The sequence below is a fragment of the Hyaena hyaena genome, unplaced genomic scaffold (genome assembly GCF_003009895.1).
Source record: "Hyaena hyaena isolate Hyena2069 unplaced genomic scaffold, ASM300989v1 scaffold_140, whole genome shotgun sequence".
NCBI lineage: Eukaryota > Metazoa > Chordata > Mammalia > Carnivora > Hyaenidae > Hyaena > Hyaena hyaena.
In genome coordinates this window covers 522,479-548,209 of record NW_024080772.1, presented here as the reverse complement: position 1 = coordinate 548,209, position 25,731 = coordinate 522,479, and the positions used below count along the sequence as shown (strand labels likewise).

At 42.8% G+C, this 25,731-nt stretch overlaps 1 protein-coding gene across 3 annotated transcripts in view; it reads left to right on the top strand.

The window, feature by feature from the left end:
* Positions 1-25,731, top strand: part of RBKS (ribokinase) — an 87,585-nt gene that overhangs the window by 40,053 nt on the left and 21,801 nt on the right. For all 3 annotated transcript variants that reach the window (XM_039238421.1, XM_039238418.1, XM_039238419.1), the window contains 2 exons: positions 1,964-2,055; positions 8,737-8,925. In XM_039238421.1, the coding sequence (XP_039094352.1) occupies positions 1,964-2,055; positions 8,737-8,925 (281 nt within the window). The remainder of the gene's footprint in view (positions 1-1,963; positions 2,056-8,736; positions 8,926-25,731) is intronic.

Below are 25,731 nucleotides of genomic sequence, written 5' to 3'. Positions count from 1 at the left end.
ACGGTAAAAAGTAAGTGGGTATGTTGGAACACTGGGCACTGAGGGCCTTTATGCATAATTGACATCTTGACCTTGCAGAAGCAATAAGACCAATGAGAGAGACTGTTGCCAGCTACAAACTCCAACAGAAGGCAGAAGAAATGGGTGGACAGGCGGGGGTGTTGAGCTGTGTGTAAAGGACAATATAATAACAATAATAATCCCTTACATTTGTACAACACTCTACAGTTTACATAGGGCTTTTACACCCGTTTTCTAATTTAAGCTGCACAATAACCTGTGCAAAAATATAAGCAGCCAAAAATATACCACAGGATTTCTGTGTGTGGACATTCTGCGTCCTAAAATAATGAAAATGAGGGAATAGCATTAGCCTGTAGACCACTGGACGAGATCCACTGACCAAACCAAAATGTTAAGACCAAGGAAGGTGTGGAAGCAAACTAGCTAGCTCTTCCAGGCAGAAGCAGGGGACAGTTTCCTTAGCCACGTGCTGATAAGGACATGGAATGGATCGGGACCACCACAGCCATGGAAGAGCCACTTGGAGAACTCATCAGTGTGCACATTCCCGGTCCTGCCCCAAGAGATTCTGATCAGTGGGTTTGAGAGGGAGCCCAGAAGTCATGCACTTTAATGAGCTCTCCTAGTGACGCGGATGTGCGAGGAAGTTTGTGCGTCACTGTTCCAGAAGGGTCTCTGAGAACTGCAGCTAAAGGAGTTTACTCTGTGGGCCCATAGTAGATTGGGGCTACTAAACACATAAGTCAGTGGACCTGGGTAGAGGGAAAGAAGACCAGCCAATCTAGTTGGGTACTCCGGTGGATAAGTGTTTTTAACAAAGGGGAGGCTTCCTGTGATTGCAATTTCTGAAGACTTTGTGAAAAATAATAAATAAATGAATAACCAAGTTCCACACCAGAGGCTGTTTTAAAATATTACAAACTGGAATGAGGCTTGTGTTGCTATAAGCAGAGTCCTGGCCTAGAGAGATGACCAAATACTGGACTTCATGATGGAGGACCCCAGATGGGCATCCAGCTTAGCCATGTCCCAGCATACGACCTTAGACTGTGACCTCATCTCTCTGAGATTCACTTTCCTCCTCTGAAAAGTGCAAAACTTCCTCGGACACTGTAATGGCTGTGACGTTCTCATTTTCCCTGTCGCTGCTATCCCTAGCCATCCGTCTCTTGTCAGTTCCTAGTCTGAGCTAGTTCTCAGCCTCGGATTGAATTTCTCCTCCTTCCTCAATCAGGCTTTCCTTTATGTTCCCAGATTGCTCACAGAAGCCAAGAACGTCAGCTTCTGTGAAAGTGTATGTTTGGGGCACCTGGCTGGCTTAGTCGGTGGAGCCTGCAACTCTTGTTCTCCGGGTTGTGGGTTCAAGCCCTACCTTGGGTCTAGAGATTACTTAAAAACAAAATCTTAGGGGAAAAAGTGTATGTTTGCATGGGTAATTGTGATGTATCTGAAAGACGTACATAGGTGTTCAAAACCTGCATACGTACGTGAACTCCCTACTTAACTATTTTTACCAGGAAATTTTTTACTTCATTATTTCTTTCCTAATTTCTTTCCTGGAAAATGGATTTATGAACAGAAATGTTCATCAGCCTGAATGTTCACATTCATACATGTCCTTTCAGGCCACAGCATTTAAAATTGTCTTTAATGTTCTTGTCGCCCTGCGCCACAACTTTGTAATCATCTTGACCGTAATACCAACGCTTGCCGTTGAAGCTGAAATGTTGCACCGTGAAAAATAGAGCAAATGGAAATAAGAAAGAGGTGCTACTAGGCCATCATAGAGACTGCGATTTCAGGCTTCTGCACCTGAAACTAAGTTGATTTTTCATTTCATGGGAAGGTGGTTGCACTTGAGGACTGCCCTTACCGAATGTCTTTCAATGCACCATGTTAAAAATGATGGCCACTGAACCCCCTTTCCGTTCCTTTACAGTGAAAACATTGTTCAATCCAGCTCCCGCCATTGCTAACCTGGATCCTCGCTTCTACACCCTCTCGGATGTGTTCTGTTGCAATGAAACTGAGGTAAGGATGGAAGGTTTTGCTCATTCCCTGAGAAACCAGAGACTTTCATACAAATGGATAAAGCAGTGAGGCAGGACTGATCACGTCAGTTTGATTGTATGTGGATTCTTGAGCCCAGTGAAAAGAGATTTTTCAGCTAACTGGGGTGTGGAGAAAAGGAAATTAGTGAGTCCTAAGGGGGAAAAAAGATTCCCTGAGTCATCTCCATAATCTGGCACGTCTCAAACCTCAGCTAATTTTAGTCCCCTCCCTGCCTTCACACGATTGGTGTTTTTTCTTTTTTGATTATTCCACCTTCTATGGGCTAATTAGTATTAGAGTTGCCAGATTTAGCAAATAAAAATACAGGATGCCTAGTCAAATTTGAATTTCAAACAAACAGCAAATAATACACTAAATGCAGTTATGCTACAAAATTGTTATTTATCTGAAATTCAAATACAACTGCTCTAACAACCCTAATTAATATACCACCCCTGGAGCATTTGCTACATTCTGTTGTGAGGACCTTACGACTGCCTGGGTGAATAGGTTCGCCATGGTGCCATGAGAGGGACCTCGGGGGCCACTCTGTTACGAGAGGGCTTTCACAGTCCATCTGAGGGTCATAATGTATAGATCTGAGTAAAGTATCTATCAATGCATTCAGATCATGCCATTCATTCTGAGGCATTTTAGGAAGAAAATTTCAATACTTTTCCCTTGTATAAATCAGTCGGTTTTAGACCAGAGCTCTCTCTCAATGTTGAGAGGGAAGGACATACTATACAATGCAACATGCAGAGAGAGAAAGTAATTAAAGACCTATAATAGTGATTTTTCATGTGGTTCAAAGGCTGAATGAATGTTTCCAGGATTTCCTGACCTGCCTTTTTGTTAATTTCATCTCTCAGAACATGAAGTAAACAGACAAAAAAAGACCACCACAAGGAAGCTAATTTTAACCAATCACAATAGGTTACGGAATACTTTTGAGCACCCATCATGACCAGGCCTTGTGCTGGGAGAAAGGAACTGTGGGAAATAGTAACCATTTTACAGTAAGAAATTAGATCACCCTCCATGGCCAACTGGCCCAGATTTTCCTGCTAGATACTTGCAGAACACTACTCTTCAAACACTCGTCACAGCTCAAATGACTTACTCAATACTTCTGTCTTGTCCATTGAATTACTAGTCCTGTGAGGCCAGGGACATCTGTCTTATTCACTGTTGTATCCCTAACGGCTGTCCCTAATTGTATAGTTATCTACTGTTGCATAATAAATTACCCCCGGATTTAGTGGCTTATAACAATATAGTAATCCCCATTTATCCACGGGGGATAAGTTCTAAGATGCCCAGTGGATGCCTGCACAGGAGCACAGAGAGTACTGAACCTGATATACATTATGTTTTTTCCTATACCTAGGATAATATTTAATTTATAAAGTAGGCACAGTAAGAGATTAACAACAATAACTAATAAAATAGAGCAGTCATAACAATATACTATCATAGAAGTTTTGTGAATGTGGTCCCTCTCTCTCAGTATCTTTCTCTACTGTACTCATCCCTCCCCTACTTGAGATGGTGTGAGATGATAAAATGCCTGCATGAAAGGATGAGGTGAGGTGAGCAACACAGGCACTGTGACAGAGCATTAGGCTGCTATTAACCTTCCGACAATAGAAGGAGGATCACCTACAGACTGCGGCTGACCACGAGTAATTAAAACCAAGGAAAGTGAAACTGCAGATAAGGGGCACCTGCTGTAATTATTTCTTGTCCTTCACGGTTTCTGTGCCTCAGGAATTGAGACAGGACACAGCATGGCTTGTCTCTCTCTGTGATGTCTGGGGCCTGGAAGACTCAAAGGCAGAGAACTGGAATCATGTGAAGCCCACATGCTTGCTAGCTGATGCTGACTGTGGGCCAGAACTCCTACACAAGGTCTCTCCTTGTGACCTGGGCTTCTTCACAATAGAGAAGCTGAGTTCCAAGGTACAGTGTCCAGCGGGAGGCGGGGGGGACACGGCAGAAGAGCTGGCTTTTATGACTTAGCTTTGGAAGTCACACAGTATTTTTTCTGGCCCATTCTATTGACTGAGGCAGGAAAGTCTGCCCTCACACTCCACCTCTCAGTAGAAGATTGCCATTGTCACAGTGTGAAAAGAGCATATACAATGTGATATATATTGATACAGTTATCTTTGGAAATTACCATCTATTACATTGTACCTGGTACATAGATGGCACCTAGTAAATGCTTTTTGAATGGATGAACAAATGAGCAAACTCTAGTCTTTAAGAAAATTGATCTCAAACACTTAATGGAAAAAAGAAAAGCTTTAAAAACCTAACATTCTCATGGATGACATCTAAATTTTTTTAAATGCTTATTTATTTTTGAGAGAGAGAGAAACAGAGTGCAAGTGAGGGAGGGGGAGACAGAGAGAGGGAGACACAGAATCCGAAGCAGGCTCCAGGCTCCGAGCTTTCAGCACAGAATCCAACACGGGGCTCGAACTCACAAACTACGAGATCATGACCTGAGCCAAAGTCAGGTGCTTAACCAACTGAGCCACCCAGGCACCCCTTTATGGATGACTTCTAATCATGATAAAACGTAATTCATGCTTAAGACACTCTGCTCACACACAAACCAATGATATATAAAGATACAAAGAGATAATGAAAAGGTACTCACAAGCTCAGAAACAAGATAACTCTACAAATCAGAAAGGGAACAGAATCCTAGAGCATTCAGTCCTATGTCTGCTATACTTCAGTCCCAGAGGCAGGCATCAGTGGTAGGGACCTCTAATGGGTGATGAGCACTAGAAATGTGCCACTCGTGGGAGACTGGGGCAGTGCCCACTGCTCAAACCCACAGATGCTGGGCTTGGGCTTTCCTGCTAGCCAAAAAAGTTAGAGGAAGCTGTTAAGCCTGCTGCCCAGGACTACAGTGTATGTAAGGCTCCCAAACTGAGGAGATCAGAGGACAGAGATACTGCCTCTGATCAGGAAGGAACCAAGCCAAATGTTAACATGGTGACCATGAATGTGACGAGATTGGCAGTATTGCCAATGACAGCAGAACAGGAACTCTGTTGCCGATACAACACCTGGCCCTGGTTTAGAGACTCTCAGGGGCCTGATGGATGCAACTATAAAACCAGTGGAGAGGCAGGGATAAGCCTTGCGGGAGCTGAAGTGTGGGATTCTCCAACTCTCAGAGACCAGAGTGAGCCTGCAGATGAAGAGACCATAATGCTCAAGAGATGCCCAACAAAATCAGTAATCCAAGATGAATTTTCCCAGGATGGAATCCAAATAGTGAAACAGTGCAAAAAAGATATTAAAATAAGTATGATTGAGGAATGCCAGGGTAGCTCAGTCGGTTGAGCATCTGACTCTTGATTTCAGCTCAGGTCATGATCCTAGGGTTCTTGGGATCAAGCCCCACATTGGGCTCTGTGCTGAGCATGGAGCCTTCTCTATCTCTCTCACTCTCTCTCTCTTTCTCTCTTCTCCTCTGCCCCTCTCTCTCTCTTGCTTTCTCTCAATAAAATAGAGATAGAATAGGTAGATAAAATAAGTATGATTGAGATTCTCATTCATTAAAAAAATAGAAAGAATGAGAGAGAAATAGAATCAAAGCAACAATATGTGAATATAAAAATCAGTCAATTAGAAATCTTGAAAATGACACTGAAAACTATAGAAAACTTATGAAAGAAATTGAAGAAGACACAAAGAAATGGAAAAACATTCCGTGCTCGTGGATTAGAAGAACAAATATTGTTAAAATGTTAATGCTACCCAAAGCAATCTACATATTCAACGCAATCCCTATCAAAATAACACCAGCATTCTTTACAGAGCTAGAACAAACAATTCTAAAATTTGTATGGAACCAGAAAAGACCCTGAATAGCCAAAGTAATGTTGAAAAAGATAACCAAAGCTGGAGGCATCATGATTTCGGACTTCAGGCTATATTATAAAGCTGTAATCATCAAGACAGTATGGTCCTGGCATTAGAAGAGACACTCAGATCAATGGAACAGAATAGAGAACCCAGAAATGGACCCAGAAACATGGCCAACTAATCTTTGACAAAGCAGGAAAGAATATCCAGTGGAAAAAAGTCTCTTCAACAAATGGTGTTGGCAGAGCTGGACAGCACCGTGCAGAAGAATGAACCTGGACCACTGTCTTACACTATACACAAAAACAAACTCAAAATGGATGAAAATCTTCCTACAAAATACTCATTAGGAAGATAAACAGATTGGAATCAAAGAATTAGTGAACTGAAAAACAATCTTGATCAATTCACCCAGAAGTGAAAAACTTCTGGTTTTCACCTAGAAATATCACCTAGAAAATATCACAGAAACCTTTTTTTAATATTAAAGAGAAATTTGCAGTAAAGAAAGATAGGTTGAGAGGCTCTAACATACATTTCTGATGGAAATGAAAGAAGAGAAAGGAGGAACTGGAGAGAAGCCATATTGGAGGAAAAACAGCAAGTTGTTTTCTAGAGCTGAAGAAAGGCACAAATCTTCAGATCAAAAGTATATTGAAAGTTCCACTTGAGATACACAGATACAACTCTCTACTAACATACATTTTAGTGGGACCGCATAAAATCCAAAGTAAAAACAAAAATATTTTTAAACGGCCAGAGGAAAAAAAAGACAGATTTTATATACATGATAAGAATATCCAATACTTCATTGTTTATGAAAGGGGAAAATGGAAAAATAAGTGTCCATGAAAAGGATAATAGATTTTTTTTAAACTCTAGTATATTTGCAGTATATGTGCTGTGTAGTTCAACAGAAGCAGGGCTATATATGTCAACACAGATGAAATGATATTAAGGGAAAAGCACATTAATAAGTGATATCTGTGGAAGGCATCATTCACATTTTTAAAATATTTTTTAATGTTTATTTTATTTTTGAGAGAGAGAAAAACAGAGCATGAGCAGTGGAGGGGCAGAGAGAGAGGGAAACACAGAATCTGAAGCAGGTTCCAGGCTCTGAGCTGTCAGCACAGAGCCTGACACAGGGCTCGAACCCACAAACCATGAGCCGACGTTGGACGCTTAACCCAGCTGCCCCATCATTTACCTTCATTAAAGAAAAATATCTGAGGCAAATAAAGTAAAACATTAAGACTTATTAAAAGTGGGTGGTAGGTACATGGGTGTTTGTTTCATTGTTATTTACGTTCAGGATCTTTCATTAAAGAATAACAGGTTTTTAGAAACCACAAGAATTCAGTGTTTCTGAAAATAGACCCAACTAACTCAACAGATGTAAGTGATCTCAGTAATGAAGGTCAGTGAAAAACTTACAAAAAGAATACAGAAGGTGGCCTCAAGGCATAGCGAACTCAGACAGAAAGGGTCTTGTGGGAAAGATGGCTCAGGAAGGACACATAGTCAAGTTGCTGCCAGGCAAGACCAGAGTCCTGGAGGGGCAGACGCTGTGGGGTTACTTATAGGCAACAAAATCTGGTTAATCTGGGCATGTTCAGAGCAAGCACAAGAAGAGACAGACCCATTCTTAGGAAGAAATAGGATACAGAAAAGACAGAATTTGGTTATAAACTTTTTGAGTCAAAAGTATCATATAATTCATCTAGCCCAGTGATTTTTAAGCTACTAATTTCAGAACCATAGAAGGTCCCCAGAGAACCTAGAGGGATGCTTAGGGGGTAAGGAAGCAGGGCTACAGCCCTTCACCCCTTCTTCAGCCAGAGCCCTTTTTATATTCTGGGAGAGAACTGTGGTCCTGTGCATGCCCCTCATTTTACAGACTATACGTGACTTGGGTAAAGTCCCAGAGTTAGTAAGGAGTGGAAACCTCCTGAATATATCAGCACACTGCTTTCCCTGCTCTGTGTCAGTGTCTCTCCTACCCTGAGCAAAACATTTTCTTGAGCAAAAACAAACAAAAGAAGTGGGTATGGTACAAACATGGAAAACTATAACTAGTAAGAAGAGAAAGGCACTATGACCCAAGAGGAGCCTAGAAGAATTACAACCTCAGGTGTGAAATTTACAGACATGACTTAATATATCAAAATCATTGGCAGCGGCCCCTACCTTACTTGCTTCCCTCCCCTCTTCCTTTCTTTTGTAGAATTCTTTGTTCCCCCTAACACTCTATGATGAATGTTATCATACATACACACAGAAAAGCTGGAAGAGCAACCCAACAAATAGTCATATACTCTCCACTTGAACAGTCGTTAACATTTGCTATGTTGCCTCCCCTCTCCCCTTTATGTATTTCTTTTTTGTTTTTGTTGAGTCATTTCAGACTAAGCTACACATAACATGAAACCTCACCCCTAAATACTTCAGTGTGCATCTCCTAAGAGGAGCCACACCATCATTATCACACGCAAGAAAATTATTAATAATTCTATGCTGTCATCTGAAATCCAGGCCACATTCACATTTCCCCAGTTGTCCCCAAAATGTCCTCAATAGCGAGTTTTTATTGTCATTGATATCGAGTATTTAATTTATTTTCCTGAGCCAGTATCCGTCAAAGTTCCCCACGGCACTGGTTGTTATACAAAAGAAGGGAGACATTTTTCTAGAAAAACAAATCTAATCTGGAAGTAGACCCAGGTTACTTTTCTCACCACTGTTTCCTTTCACTTTTCTGTATTCTAGGCTGAGATCCTAACTGGCCTCACGGTCAGCAGCCCTGCAGACGCTGGGAAGGCCGCGCAGGTGCTCCTGGAAAGGGGGTGCAAGGTCGTAATCGTCACCTTAGGTGCTGAAGGCTGTGTGATGCTGTCCCAGACAGAACCTGTCCCAAAGCACATCCCCACAGAGAAAGTCAAGGCTGTGGATACCACGGTAGGTTTTAAAATTCAGAATCATTTCTGCCCCCTTGATAATCATCATTTAATAACAAAGATACTGCACCTGAATTTTTGGATCATAAGGTAAGGGCCCAAGGAGGTGATATGGTAGAAGGGGGAAAAAAAAATATCTTTATCTTTCCCCAACCCACTGTGGGACTTTCTACAAGGCACTTAACCTCTCTGAGCCTCAGTTTCCTCATCTGTAAAATCAGAATATCAGTAAAATTCTACATGTATCACCTATTTTCATTCACTGATTTCATTCAGTAACTATGTACTGAATACCTGTTATATGCCACTCGTCTATTAAGTGCTTGGGCTATCGTGAAGAACAGGACAAAGTCTCTGCCCTTGTGGGGCTTAGATTTTAGACAATACTCCCAGTCGCTGGTTCTTACAAGCCTCCATGTGGAATGAAAGCGCAAGGAGCACTGGTTGGCAGAACTCATTCTTCTGGCCCACAAATAATGACTGCTACCGTCTACTTCACGCTTCCTGTGTCTCTTTGGCATACATCTCAGTGATCTTTACAACAATGACATGAGGTATATTATTATCCTCATTTTGAAGATTTAGACACTTACTCACGACCGTAATGCTGGGAAGTAACAGAGCTGGGGGTTCAAAACTTAGCCCATAGACTCCAGACACTTCTTATGTAAGGTGTGCACTGAAGACAAGCAGGTTACATAGACAAGTCACAGCCCGCAAAGGTGTGGAAGGGAAAACAAGCCAGAAAATAAAAGGCTCAGAGGTCCTCTAAATCAGGGAAAATAAGAATTATTATTTATGGCCTAGGATTGAGAAGAGCTGACTAACAAAAAATAAGTATCAGGGACCCAAAACTAGAGTGGGGGAAGAATAAACATTTTAGGATTTTTATTTATAAGAAATCAATGTGTAATTATTTATAAAATATATTTTAGTTTTTATGCTTAGGAAAGAGTTTAAAATGTAGATCACTAAATAAATTAAGTAAATAAATAAAACGTGGGTCATTTATCAAAAAGGAGCCTAAGCGATGTGATGAACTCATGGATGCAAATATGCTCTGAAAAATAGAGAAGTACAAGGAATGGTTTTATCACATGAAATCACACCCTGATTGCCTTTCACCATGTGCTTGATCAGGTATTTGATCAGTTGGACTCAGTGATGCCCATTCTCTTTGTAGTTAGTCATTTTGGAAACTGTTAGTTCTTTTTTCTATTCTGTCAAGGACAGTCACGTGAGTTTGAGAGATTCCCTCTTAGTTCACAAATTGACCCTGCGTTAGACTGAAACTAGTCCAGGTCCTGAACTAGAGCATAAGAGTTTACTCTTCCGTTGCTGAAAACGAAGGGCCTCGTGAAGATGTCGGGCCTACAGCTCTACCCCAAAAGAGACTCAGCCTCTGCTTCCGGTGTCTGTGTCAGCCATAGCTCCTTTTGCCTGTAAGCACCAAAGCACAGCAAGAACAGGCCTATTCAGGAACAGGGATGTACTTGGTGCACCTGACTGGAAAGTCCGAAGGTTCGGCAAGGGCAGAGGTGAAGCCATGTCATTAGGGCCCCCTCACCCCCTCCTTGTTGGCTCTGCCTGCCTGGCAGTGGGCTTTGAGCCCAGGCACCTGCCTGCCCACACCATGCCCCATGTCGGGTCCCCATCCCTGGTCTCAAATAAAAATCAAAGAACTCTTATCAGAGGATGGGAAGTGGATGCTGGTCCGACAAAAACAAGCCCTGCCTGGAGTGTGGAACCACACACAACACGCATGTGGAAATGCCCTGCCTGGGCATGGGATGAAGTGATGAAGACGCCAGCCTTGCAAATGTTCAGATTTGAATCAATGGTCATTATCCGCAGAGCCATGTCATGTTGAAGGACTGGATTTCCTAGACTGTGATGGGTTGCGCCTTGAACATCTTAAATACAGAGAGGTGCACAGGGAGGTTGTCACACTTCGTTGGTACTGTTTTGTGCCTTTTCATTTGGTTTCTTAGCATGCGCACTTAATTTTTCAGTTTCAGGAAAGGTGAAACACAGTGAGAGCTCAGAGGAGAAAAGATAACTTAAATGCTTGGAGGCAAGAGGTAGAGAACGGGATCACAAAAATCAGAGCACTGGATTGGTATCACTGAGTTTTCTGTCAAGGGCCAGATAGTAAAGTTTTAGGCTTCACGGACCTTATGCATACATGCTCTGTCACAACTACTTATCTCCACCGTGGTAACATGAAAGCAGCCATAAACAACTTTGTGCGCTATCGACATGAAGTTGGTATTAATCTAAACTAGACTGTTTTAAGTTAAGATGCTAACTAGAATCACCAGTGCAATCACTAAGAAAAGAACCCAAAGAAAAAAAGCAGGGGTGGGGGGGTGGGGAAGCCTGAGGCCTGCATGGCTCAGTTGGTTAAGTGTCCAACTTCAGCTCAGGTCATGATCACATGGTTCATGGGCTCGAGCCCCACGTCAGGCTCTGTGCTGACAGCTCAGAGCCCGGAGCCTGCTTCGGATTCTATGTCTCCCTCGCTCTCTGCCCCTTCCCCCACTGGTGCTCTCTCTCTCTCAAAAATAAATAAACATTAAAAATATTTTTTTAACTAAAAGAAACAAGGGAATTACAATGGTACACTTCAAAATATCTATTTAACGGGTGTCTGGGTGGTTCATTCGTTAAGCGTCTGACTTCTGCTCAGGTCATGATCACACGGTTTGTGAGTTCGAGCCCTGCATCGGGTAAGCTCGAGCCCCACTTCTCTCTCTCTCCCTCTCTGTCTCTGCCCCTTCTAGGATTCTCTCTCTCTCCCCCCCCTTCTCTGTCCCTTGCTCACTTGCACCCTCTCTCTCTCAAAAAAAAAAAAAAAAAAAAAACCTATTTAACACAAAAGGGGGCAGGAATGGAGAAATTAAAAAGCTACTGGAAGATTATGCTGTTATAAACTGAGGGATAAAACTAGGCGGGAGGAAGATATGGGATCCAGGAAGTAGGCGATGCCACAGAGGAGAGAAGTCAGGGGTGGTGAAGGGAAGCCCCAGGGCAGCAGCTATGCAGCAGGCCTGCAACCAGGCGGGTCCCATCCCCTGGAGGAGCGACTCCCGGACACAAAAGCAAAAACAGGAAAGGACAAAGAAGGAAATAGCAGAATGAAGTAGCAATTAATTATGTTGAAAACTGTGGAAATGAAAAAAAAAAGCAGCAAATTTTTTGCTGTACATCATTTGCAGTCTAAGGGGAAAAGTATGATTAAGTAAATATCCGCACACCACGTGGCTGTGAAGCTGTAGTCCTAGCGGTGTAAGTGCCAATTCTTGATTTAACCAAAAGTGGAGATTATAGTCCTGTTTTGAAGATGGAAGGATAAAGTGAGTCTGTGTGCACCTGGAGGAAGAGAAGAGAGCTGAATGCTCATTCTCCGTAGTTGGAGGCCAAGAGAGAATATTGGAAACTGATTTTTAAAAACAGCAGTATAAGCATATTACCAGAGAGAGAAGATGAATACCAGAAGCGACCACGGAGGGAATTTAAAGTATTTGTCTCATGGAAATGGCTCCGGAGAGAGATGGGGCGTTTACTCCTTAAGCGTTCCTTTTACACTATGTATGTGGATGGCTTTGATTTTTTTCCGAAATAACAAAACACAGTGAGATACCACATGTCACCCACTAGAATCAAAAACAGATAGTAACGAGCATACCTAGGATGTGGAAAAATCAGAACCCTCAAACAATGCCAGTGGGAAGCTAAAGTAGTGTAGGTCGCTTTGGGAAACAGTCCGGAAGGGCTGTGCAAAGTTAAATTTCCAGTTATAGTAGGACCTAGCAATTCTTCTAGGTCTGCACCCAAGAGAAGTGAAAACACGTGTCCACACAAAAACCGTGCAAGAATGTTTCCAGCAGCATTGTTCGTAATAGCCCCAAATCGGAAGCAACCTGACTTTGAACAGCAGATGCCTGGAATACAAATTGGGGCACATACATATAACAGATTCTTGTTCGGACTAGTGTGGATGAACACTCAAGACATTACACTAAGTGAAAGAAGACAAACCTAAAAGGCCACATATTAGATGTTTCCAAGTATATGCCGTCTCCAGAGGAGGCAGATCTATAGAAACAGAAGGTAGATGGACGGTCGCCAGCAGCGGGGGAGACGGGGTCGGGAGACTGCTAATGGGCACAAGGTTCCTCTCTGGGGTGAGGAAAACGTTCTGGAATTAGATAGTGGTGTTGCATACACAACCCTGTAGATATCCTGAAAACCACTGAATTGTACACTTTTAAAGGGTGAGTTTTGTGGCAGGGGAATTGTATCGGTTTAGAAAACAAAGGTCAAACAGTAACAAAAAGATCCATCTAGGCACTTCACCAGTGGATGGATCCTCTTGTGATAAAGAATCTTCCACTTCATTGCTCTACCTAATCTACTGAATGAGCTCTCAGCAGCCCCCCCGTGGAGGGGAGGTGACACGGGAAACAAGGGTGGTTATTTTCTGGGTGTTGAATCTCCCTCTGCCTTTTTCAAGCTATCTGTGTCCTCTCATCCCGCACTCTCATTGTTAAAATCCCTGCCTGTTCTGCACACACCTGTTTGGCCTCTTCACGAGTCTAATAAAGAGGAGATAATTCACCCAGTAAGGAGCGGAACTCCCAGGGAGGCATTTTCTTCGGAACAAATTGGGCTCCTTCACTATTCTGTCAGGAGGGCAGTCCTTGCTCTCAAGAGGTTTATGGCCTCACATTTTCCCTCCTCCTAATCCCTTACGATGCACACCTTCCAAAAAAAAAAAAATCATGTCGTGCAACCTAAATGTATACAATCTTTGTCAATCGTAACCTCCACAAGGCTGGCCAAAATAAAATTGGTCTGTCAGGGACAGCGTGGGTGGTGGAAACACATTTAGCTGGGTCGCACACTGTCCAGCCCGCCCTGGAAAAAGCCACTCCAGCTCAACGTCAGTACTGCCGCATTCATTTGCCTCCGTGTTGATAGTTGCTGTATCACTTCTATTTTTACATCCATTTTTCCTGCTGTATGACAGTGGGATGGTGGCAGTAGTGCAGATGTCCTCAGCTCAGTTTGGAAGACTGACAGATGTGTCTCTTTTCTCGACTTTATATGTTATCTGAATCTCAGCCTCGAAATGCCATGGCACTCATGTCCTCAGTGCAGTCCTCCGACCTGCAGGTCAGGGGGCTTTGCCAGCTGATGTCGATTGCACTTTATTTTCACTCCATAGTCAAGAGTCACACACATTTAAGCATGGTCATATTTTAGGTTATCGTGCTGGTGTGATATAACGTTAATTATCCTTGGCCTACAGGCTGTATAAAATTCATGATGCAGAAGTTGCTTTTCTACATGTAAATGGTTAAGTCCTAGAATCTGCATTGCTACTCTTAAGAATTTAGCCCATAGGCTAAATCCATCTTTCCAAAAATCATTCACCTTATAGTAAATCATCATAATTCAGAGTATATAAGTAAGCTAAGAATAATCAAAAGCCAGGAGCGTGGGGATTCTCTTACCTCTTTATTCCCCTTTCTATGCATTATATTTGAGCCCTGTAGTGCTCACAGTTGCTGGTGAGGCACTAGGCAGCATGAGCCCAGCTGCACGGATGCACCCAATGGACAACTCAGGGCGTGGAGAGTCGGTTCTGACCTAGAAATCGCACCAGTAGAGAGTGGTGATGGTTTCTTTTAAAGCTTGCACGGAAGCACTCCTAAAGGTACTGGCAGCTGGTGGGTTACTCACAGCCTTCAAAGGTCACTTCTCCTCAGTGTATTCCTCTCGTCCTGGGCTCTGGCCTTCAGCCAACCTGGCTGTTCTTAAGAATTTGCTCCCATTAACCTACCTGTGAGGCACCATCCAGAATGACACTTCAGCCTGTGAAAATCCAGATCTGAAGGGCCATTTTTCCCCCCAGCCTACACTCTCTTCCCACTCTCACCCCCTAGCCAGTGGAAGGCCCAAGCGACACTGCCAGATGTCATTAGAACCAATGAATTCAGGTGCTTTTAAGAGGTGTTTCTCAACTCAGGCAAACTGAGATGTTTCCTGCACCAGATATAGTTTGAGTTTTATTGCCAGTACTTGAAAAAGGGTTGGGAGAATAAAACACTTCGGCTAAAGAGTGATAGAATCCTGGGTATGGAAGAGGTAACTATAAAATAATAAGGCTAACTTCAACGTCCATATCAAGTCACTATCCAAGGAGTAATTGTTGTTTCCTTCATATTTGACCTTAGGAGAATTAGGTCTTACTGATACTGCCACTCCTCAAAGTATCTTGGAAAATCCTCTCTTAGAATTGCTTTGAGAGCACTTTTACCCTACTTATCAGTCTACTGGGGGGTTTTCTTTCTATTCATAAAATTAATACATACTTAGTGTTCAAGAGTAGAAAAAAGCAGACAACATAGAAAAGTATAAAAAAGAAAGTCAAGGGGCGCCTGGGTGGCTTGGTCGGTTAAGTGTCCAACTTTCGCTTAGGTCATGATCTCGCGGTTCGTGGGTTTGGGCCCCGTGTCAGGCTCTGTGCTGACTGCCAGCTCAGAGCCTGGAGCCTGTTTCAGTCTGTGACTCCCTCTCTCTCTGACCCTCCCCTGCTCACACTCTCTCTCTCTCTCTCCTAGAAATAAATAAAACATTTTTAAAAAAAAGAAAGTCAAATACCCATGAGTCTACCGCTTAGATGTAACTACTGTTGTCCTTTTAAAGATTTTATTTTTAAGTAATTTTTAAGTAAAATTTTATTTTTTAGCCCAACATGGGGCCCATACCTATAACCCCAAGGTCAAAAGTCACACGCTATACTGACCAAGCCAGCAAGGCACCCTGTCTACTATTATCCTTTTAGTATAAATCCTTCAATATTTTTTTCCATACCGATTCATGCACTTTTGAATATCTTTTAACAGAAAATTTGAATATTTGCCCCTGAAGAGATTAATATGTATAATTATGGGAAGCCTCTACAACTCAAAAAGATCAACCATCTCTCTAAAATAATGTAAATGGGCAATTCACTGAAGAAGAAATGCAAAAGATATATAAATGTGTGCGGCACCTGGGTGGCTCAGTCTATTAAGCATCTGATTCTTGGTTTCAGCTGAGATCGTAATCTCACAGTTGTGAGATCGAGCCCCACCTCAGGCTCTGCTCTGGGCATGGAGCCTGCTTAAGAGTCTCTGTCTACCTCCTTTGCTCCTTCCCTCTCACTTGCACACACTCTCTTGGAAAGAAAAAAGAAAAGAAAGAAATGTGATAATGTTCAACCTCACAAGAAATCAAAAATATGCAAATGAAAATAACAGTGAGATCCCCCTTTATTGCCTATCAATTTGACAAAAAGTAAAGACTGATCATGTCAAAATCCAAATAAATTAGAAAACACATGCTCTCATATAATTCTGGTAGGAGTGTAAATTTGTACAGTGTTTTCAAATGGAAATTTGACTACCAGTTTTTAAATTTGGCCCAGTAAATCTTCTAAGAATCTGTCTTGCAGAAATGTTCATGTATACAAATATTTGTACAAGAACATTTATTCCAGCTTTGTAATAATCAAAAATTGATCAGACATACCTATATAATCATCAATAAGAGAAAGTCAAATTATAATGGCATGGTGCCACTTATTTAAAAATAACTCTAGCTATCTATAAATAAAAGCATGGCATATTTTAAAAATCTGGGGGGGGAAATCACCCACCAAACTACTATGATCATTGCTCATGGGGAGGGGCAGGGGATGGGAGGCAGGCGTTGTAAAGGAGGAATTCTACATTCTACTCCATATTCTTCTGAATTGTTTGAGTTTTTCTATGACCCTTTACTTTTCATGCATTACTTTGAAATTTGGAAGAAAATACGATTTGGGGACACAGCCAAAAACTATTTGGAGTCACATCTAGCAAATAAGAGAGGTGATATCATTTCTCAAAAGGGTGTCCTGGAGGGGCCTGGGTGGCTCAGTCGGTTGAGCATCTGACTTCTCAGGTCATGATCTCTCAGTTCATGCATTCGAGCCCCATGTCAGGATCTGTGCTGATAGCTCAGAGCTTAGAGCCTGCTTTGGATCTATGTCTCCCTCTCTCTCTACCCCTCCCCCTCTCACACTCCATCTCTCTCTCTCTCTCTCTCTCTCTCTCTCTCTCTCTCTCTCTCAAAACTAAATAAACATTTTAAAAAATTGTAAAAGCAGCCTGAACCTTAAAAAGAAAAAGTGGGGGGGGGGAGGTTACTGGGCACTACCCTCCCAAAAGAGCCAATAATTGGCCAAGTTCACTTTTAGTCTCCTAAAGAGCCAATCAAATATCCCAAGATTGCTCTGTAAATAGGCTGAGTAGCACTTTGACTTAAAATGACTTCTGAATGGGTATACACTTGATGCCAAAGAACTAGATCTGCATTGCCTTCTTATCCAGGCCCTGGAGCCTCTTTAGTCTAGATATTTCACTACACATTTTTGACAGGCTTTTTTCCCCTTAATCTTTCTAAAGAAACAATCTCCCTCAAAAATATGTTAGTTTATACAGTTTCCCTTGGAAATCACAGACTAAATGTCTAAATGTCAAAGCTGCACTTTTCTGTTCGTCACTCAAATGCATGGCCTGTCTTCAGAGAAGCTTTACTCAGCATCAGGTTTTCTTTCCGAATGTGTCTGCTTACATGTCTTAAACCCTTCAAGCCTCATTGCCACAATTAAGAATATGTTGAATGATCCAGACTTTGGCTTTGCCACAGTTCTTGGTCTCTATTAGTCCATGACCTGAAGGAGTTGTAAAAGAGGCCAGGCCATAGGTGATACCTCACATTTAGGTACTTAATAGTTCACATACTTCATCATTCCTGTACCTCCAGTTTGAAACAGACCTGAATGGAATGGCTTCTGAGGGATGGAGGAACATAGGTAACACAGTCCTTTGGACTGAAGTATGCTCCCTCTAAAATTCGTATGCTGAAGTAAGGAGATAATTAAGGGTGAATAAGGTCATAAGAATGGAGTCTTGATCCCATAGGATTAATGTTCTTCTAGGAAAAGACACCAGGGAGCTCGCTCTCTATCTGTGTCTGTTCAAAGAGGTTAGATCACACAGCAAGATGGTGGTGCCGTGCGAGCCAAGAGAAGAAGGCTCAGAATGAAACCTGCGTTGTGAACACCTTGATCTTGGACTTCCAACCTCCAGAACTGGAAGAAGTAAGTTTCTGTTGTACAAGTCACCCAGGCTGTGGGTTTGTTGTTGTTGAGGTTTTGGACGGTGGCCCAAGCAGGACTAACAGGAAAGCAAATGAATGTACTTCAGAAGCGACTTAAAGCAAAAACTGAAAAGTCGGCTGTTTTATGAGGAGAAAATAATCTTAAGTGAACTAACAGGATCACCCTCAATCACCTTGGTGAAAACCATCTTGAGAGTTATGCTTATGGTTTAACTGTAATGATTGGGCCCGGTGGGTAAGCCCAGATGGTGTCTTAGGTTTAGACCCTAATCTAGCCATTAACTAGCAGGCTGCTTCGGGCAAAGGACTCATTGCGTTTGGACTCTGGTTGTGTGTCCAAATGTGACATGTCTGGGGTGGGTGATCTCTGAGGCATCTTCCACCTCTGACATTCCATGATTCTTGGGAACTTGAGGATTCTTAAGCTAATGTTGGAAAGCCAGGCACTACACTGTGCTGGGCTTTGTGCTGGACTCCTATGCTGAGAACAACCCTGCAAGACAGGGTTAATGCCCATTTTAGAGAGGAGGAAAGTAATGCTCCCAAAGGCAAACAGCCTGCCCAGTCATATAGCTGGTAAGTTGGTAGAGCCAGGAACTGCTTGCCAGGCTGTCTGTCCAACTCTAACATCCATGTACTCTCTACCATACCCCTCTGCCCCTTGATTTTGTGGCAGTCTGCCTAGCCTTCAGTCCCTTCTAGTTGGTGTTCCAGCACTGACTTTCCTTGGCATTTGTTATGATACAGGCTTCTGTAATCACTCCATTTCTCTAGATCTTCAGAAGCCACCAGATCTTGCAAAGTCACTGCCTGCTTTGTGCCGTATGGTGCAGCCTCACTTAAGTACAGTAACCCATGTATGGCTCTAAGAACAGTGCCTGGCACACATGAGCACTCAGTACCTCTTAGTGCTCATTAGTAGGTCCCTATATGTCTGTTCACTGGACTTGGATCATGTGGGGGCACCAGGAAGTATGTACCAGTAGCTTGTGTGACTCTCCAGTACACAGAGTGGACATGAGCTTGGCTCTGTACGTTACTATACAGAAACCCAGGTCCCACTGCCTTTCATTTCCAGCATCTTCCTGTTCAGGACAAGGAGCTGGACTGCACAGGTAGTAGAGTGGCAGGATCATTGCAGTTCAGATAGCAAAGTTTTGGGCACAGATCACTTCTGTTCATTCTTGTCATTGAAAGACCAACCCTTAAGGAGAGGTGCACCACTCCCAGTGAGTACAACCAAATCAACTTGCCATGAAGCTTCTTTAAATAGAGGCCTGAACTGCTAACTGGAGAAGCTAGGGAAAATAGAATTCCTCTTTTTTCACCTTCCCAAACTAGCTCTCCAGTTTAAGGAAAGACAAAAACACTCTTTCCCTGCCAGGCAAACTCTTATCCATCCTCAAGGTCCAGCTCAGACAGTTCTTGGGAAATCCCAGTGCTTAATATATGCTTGACACATAATAACAGGCCTTCCTGAAATAACAAAAGAGTTCTAATTCCTTCTGGGAAAGTAACTAGTGTATGTGTTAGGGTCACTTGGTCTCACTGAGCCCCAGTGTTCTCAGGGGACTAGAGGATCTACAGGATTCCTTATAGTCCTGCCTTGAATATGCTGAGGGACAGAATAAATCTCAGACACAAGTGCTTTTTGTTTTAATGTTGTGAAAACAAAATACCCAGTTTCCCATTTTAAAACCCATCCTTAACCTCATCAAAATAAAAAGCTTCTGCACAGCAAACAGCAAAACTAAAAGGCAACCAACGGAATGGGAGAAGATATTTGCAAATGACATAGCAGATAAAGGGTTAGTATCCAAAATCTATAAAGAACTTATCAAACTCAACACCCACAAAACAAATAATCCAATGAAGAAATGGGCAAAAGACATGAATAGACACTACTCCAAAGAAGACATCCAGATGGCCAACCGACACATGAAAAAATGCTCAACATCACTCATCATCAGGGAAATACAAATCAAAACCACAATGAGATACCACCTCACACCTGTCAGAATGGCTAAAATTCACAACTCAGGCAACAACAGGTGTTGGCAAGGATGCGGTGAAAGAGGATCTCTTTTGCACTGCTGCTGGGAATGCAAACTGGTGTAGCCACTCTGGAAAACAGTATGGAGGTTCCTCAAAAAGTTAAAAATAGATCTCCCCTATGACCCAGCAGTTGCACTACTAGATGTTTATCCAAGAGATACAGATAATGTTGTTTCAAAGGGGGCACATGCACCCCAAGGTTTATAGCAGCACTATCAACAACAGCCAAAGTATGGAAAGAGCCCAAATGTCCATCGATGGATGAAATGGATAAAGAAGATGTGGCATACACACACACACACACACACACACACACACACACACACACACACACACACGGAGTATTACTCAGCAGTCAAAAAGAATGAAATCTTGCCATTTGCAACAATGTGGATGGAACTAGAGGGTATTATGCTAAGCGAAATTAAGTCAGTCAGAGAAAAACAAATATCATATGACTTCACTCATATGAGGACTTTAAGATACAAAACAGATGAACATAAGGGAAGGGAAGCAAAAACAGGGAGGGGGGCAAAATATAAGAGACTTAAATATGGAGAACAAACAGGATTACTGGAGGGGTTGTTGGGGGGGGGGCGCTAAATGGGTAAGGGCCATTAAGGAATCTATTCCTGAAATCATTGTTGCACTATATGCTAACTTGGATGTAAACAAAAAAAATAAATTTAAAAACAACTATCCTTAGATTATTTTACCAGCAGTGATAGAAAAGAAGTTAAAGAGGGTAAATGGCATCTCTGAAATACACATCATAAGATACAGAAAACCCGGATGAGGCTCCAAGGTAGCCATCTTAACCTTAGGAATGATATCAATAAATGGATACGATATCTGAACCACTCTGCCAACTCTGGCTGCCAGAAAAGATGAAAATGAAAAAAAGAAGTTGACTAAATATGAAGAAAGGACAGAGGACAAGGTAATTGCTAAAGACACTGATCGACAAGGCACAAGACATCTGTCATGCCCGGGGGTCCATATTAGCTCTATTACATTACTTCCATATCAGCAGATCACCTCATTTACTGGCTAATCAGGCAGAATTAAATATTTTAAATTATCTTTCTTAATCCTGCATGTGATCAGTTGAAAACCCAGGGCTCTAAAAATCTAATTGTAACTGCTTACCAGAAATGTCATCTTCACTTTGAGGAACTGAACCAGGGCCAAATACAAGGCTGTTTTTTCTGTTTTCCTAACGCACTGTCCCATGGCAGGATCTGGACATGCATGTCCAACTGCCCGACATCTCAGCAGCTCCCGCACAGAAAGCTGGACCCCCGGCCCTGCTTCAGAACTCAAAAACAGCCAGAGATGATAAAGAGCAATGGTAGTGGAGAACAGGGGCACGGAGGTGGAAGGAAGATGGAGAGAAAAAATATCTGTTAAAACCTCAGCAGAAGTCAAGAGAGCAAACTCTAAATCTAGGTTTAGAGTGTTCTGTGGGCCTCAGCGACCCCTGATTGAAAGGACAGGAAATAGTCCCTGTCCTGGTCAGAAGCAAGCAGTATGAGCTTGCTTATCCAGCCACAGTGAAGACTTCTTGCTTCCTCCCCTACACTCCACTTCTGCCTGCTCCTAGCGACCAGTGTGGTATCTAGTGTCCTCCATAGCAGTGTGATAACTTGGCTGGGGGGGCGGCAGTCAGGAGTCTACCATAGTTCTTCTAAGTGGCTTCCAGTGTGTGGAGATGTTTCTTGGGGAGACCTGAAATTATGAGGAGGCAAAGAAACCATCTGGAGCCAAACTGTAGAATCCAGTGAGCTGGAGCCATGCCCACTGCCCTCAGTGCCATCGCTGCTGATAGAGGTGAACAAGGAAAGGAGGAAGGAGGTGTGTGGTTCACAGCTTGCTGAATATCTGTCTGCCTTCGTGTGAAAATGTGTGCGTTATAGGTTAGTGGTGTGGATACTTTGTGTATTTTCAGTGCTGAGGAGGTATGCTCTGCGTGAATAAATAGTTGGTGGCGTGAATGTCATGTGTGCATGTATGCGTGAGTAAAATGTACTGGCAGTGGGACAGAATGTAAAGAGATGACTCGTCACTCACACTTTCCTCCTCCTCTGCCCATTCCTTTTAAAACTACAGGAGAGCTTTATACAAAAGTGATGTGGTTTGGGGACAGAAGGCTCCAGAGGTTAGGTGAATTACATTCCTCTAAAAGAGTCTCTAAAAACTGAGGGGCGCCCGGATGGCTTAGTCGGTTAAGCGTCCGACTTTCGCTCAGGTCATGATCTCGCGGTTCTTGGGTTCGAGCCCCTCGTCTGGCTCTGTGCTTACTGCCAGCTCAGAGCCTGGAGCCTGTTTCAGATTCTGTTACTCCCTCTCTCTCTGACCCTCCCCTGCTCACACTGTCTCTCTCTCTCTCCTAGAAATAAATAAAACATTTTAAAAAAATTTTAAAAAGAGTCTCTAAAAACTGAAAATTCGATATCCTTTTCCTTCCATGGTCAACAAGTGCAAACTAGGGAAAGAAAGATCATGGTTATATTTACTAAGTGACTTCCCGTGACTGTCCTATTCCCTGTTAAGAAAACTGTCTTCCTCTAGTCTGCTCTTTTAGTTTTAGCACGTGGGTATCTAATTATATGGATTCAGTTGTACGCGAAATATAATTTGTATCAAATACTTCCATTTACTAACTTCCCTCAGGCACCCCAAGGCCAGTCAGGTTGCCTGCTGCCCTCCCTTCCTTCCTTCTTTATAAATTGTGAAATATTTCATTTATACTGAAAAGTATAGAGAACAAAAGATCATGACACCCCCCCCCCATGGACCCACCACCCAGCTTTTGTTATTTCTTAATATAAAGAGATAAAACATTAGAAACACAATGTGACCTCTTTGCTTTCAGATGCTTAGTGCTGTGAAGATGCAGCCTATATCAGGACCCAGCTTTTAGAAACACATTTGGACAGAAGAACAGTAGAACTTTGTAAGAATTTTTCTTGACCTTTGCCATTCTGCAGTTTTAGTACAGTGAGCCCAGATCTGACTTTATTCTTATTTATTAAAAATTTTTATGTTTATTTATTTATTTTGAGAGAGAGAGAGAAAGAGCGAGCAGAGGAGGAACAGAGAAAGAATCCCAAGCAGGCTCTGTGCTGACAGATGTGGGGCTTGTACTCATGAACGGTGAGATCATGACCCGAGCTGAAAGCAAAAGTCAGACACTTACCCGACTGAGCCACCCAGATGCCCCTATTCTTATTTATACTGCTTATGACTCTGTTCTTCCTGAAGCTTTGGGGAGGGGAACTCTCAACACTCTTTTTTTCCTTCAAGTTTTTATTTAAATTCAAGTTAGTTAACATACAGTGTAATATCAGTTTCAGGTGTAGAATTTAGTGACTCATCACTTACATACAACACCAGGGTTCATCACAAAAAGTGGACTCCTTAATCCCCATCACCTACTTAACCCAACCCCCCCACCTACTTCCCCTCTGGTAACCATGTTTGTTCTCTACAGCTCAAGAGTCTATTTCCTGGTTTGCCTCCCTTCCCCCCCCCCCATATGGTCATTTGTTTTGTTTCTTGAGTGGAACTATATGGTATTTGTCTTTCTTAGACTGACTTGTTTCACTTAGCATAATACACTGCAGCTCCATCCATGTCATTGCAAATGGCAAGATTTCACTCTTTCTTACGGCTGAGTAATATTCCATTGTATATACACACACCACATCTTTATCTATTCCTCACTTGGGCTGTTTCCATAATTGGGCTGCTGTTGATAACGCTGCTGTAAACATCAGTATTTGTGTTTCTCATCAACTCTGAAAAATTCTTAACTATTCTCTCTTATTACCTCTCCTCCACATCCTCAATCCCCTCCTTCTAGTACCCCTATAAGGTATATATTAGACCTTCTCTTTTCTATTCTTCATGCCTTTTAAAATTGCTATAGAGAGAAGCCTGGGATCCTGAGGCTGCCTATCACCTTATTCTTGTTCCAGGGTTGATGAAACAAAAGTGACCTCTAGAACTGAAAACACAGTCCTTTAAACACAGAAAGTCATTGTCCTTAAAGAAACAGAAATGACCCCTGTAGGAAGTTCTGGCAAAAGGAGGGGAGGAGCACCCCACTGCACATACATTTATTCAGCACACGGTATTTTAATTTTCTGCATGCTGAACAGCAGGTGCGCACTGCTATAATAGGGACACTAATGTGGTAAGATCGTTCCTGGCAGAGCACCTGGGTGGTTCAGTCAGTTGGACGTCCCTCTCTCGGCTTGGGTCACGATCCCCTAGTGGCGAGATTGAGCACTGGGTTGGGCTCCGCGCTGAACGTGAAACCCGCCTGGGATTTTCTGTCTCCCTCTGCTCCTCCCACACTTGTGCACGTGCACTCTCTCTCGCTCTCTCTCGAAATAAATAAACTTTAAAAAAAGACAGTCCCTGGCCACAAAGAGCTTAAGTCTGGAAGAGTCTGTAGCCCACAGTCCGAATGAGGAGTGCTATAACGGGGAGGCCCCTGAGGTGTGGTGGGAGCACATCTGAGGAGTCCACCCGGCCTGAGAGGCCCACAGCCCTGCTTTTGAGAGGGCAAGGGAGGGTGAGCTACAGGATAAGTCAGCTTGGGGAAGGGTCACCCAGGCAGAGGCAGCAGCATATGAAAGGTCCAGGACTAAGAGAGTGTGTCAAGTTTGTGCCTCCAGTTTAAGTAGTTCTGTGTGGGAAGAGCTTATGGTACAAGGAAGAACAGAACGGGATGAGGTGTGGCTCTAACAGGGATGGGCTGTAAAGGGCTTCATTTGCCACAACTGGAAATTTGCACGTTCTTCTGAGGGCAATGGGAGCCATTGAAGAGTTTAAGCAGGGATAGATTTTTATCAGACTTGTACTCTGTTAAAAAAATTAAAATGGCTGCTTATAAAGACTAAATTGGAGATTACAATACTGGAGGCAGAGAGAACCACCCAGACTGTTGCCTTGATCTATCTAGTAACAGATTACAGCAGCCTGGACTAGGAAGTGGCAATGGGGATGTTAAGAAGGGAGTTTAGGAACTCTCAAGAATTCAAAGGACAGAATGGTAGTTCATGTCCTTTAAAATTAAAGGGTGGGGGAACCAAGTAAGATGCCTATAGGTCATTCTATCAATCTTGGTGGTTGTCAGCATTTTTGAGCCTTGACTCACCTAAGGGATAAGACCTACTCCTGTTAGAAACAGTCCATATCATTGGTGATTCTCTGTAGATGGCACAGGAAGGTGCCTATGTAGTTTACAGAAAATAAAATGAAAGGCTCAGGTGATCCCCATACGCCCTTCCATTGGGCATATCTGGCTGCCTGCCACCCCCATTTTGGGGAATCACTGATCTGTGCAACAGAGTAGCATTGAAAATAAATCGCATGTGAAGGAAACTCTTTTGCGACACAATGCTGGTTGAGATGTCTCCCCTACCACCTGTGCCTGAGACCCTAACTTTCTCTAGATATAAACACAGCCTTCACATAACTGCGCGCTGTCCCCCTGAGGAAGTGACAAATCAGCCAGTATGTGATG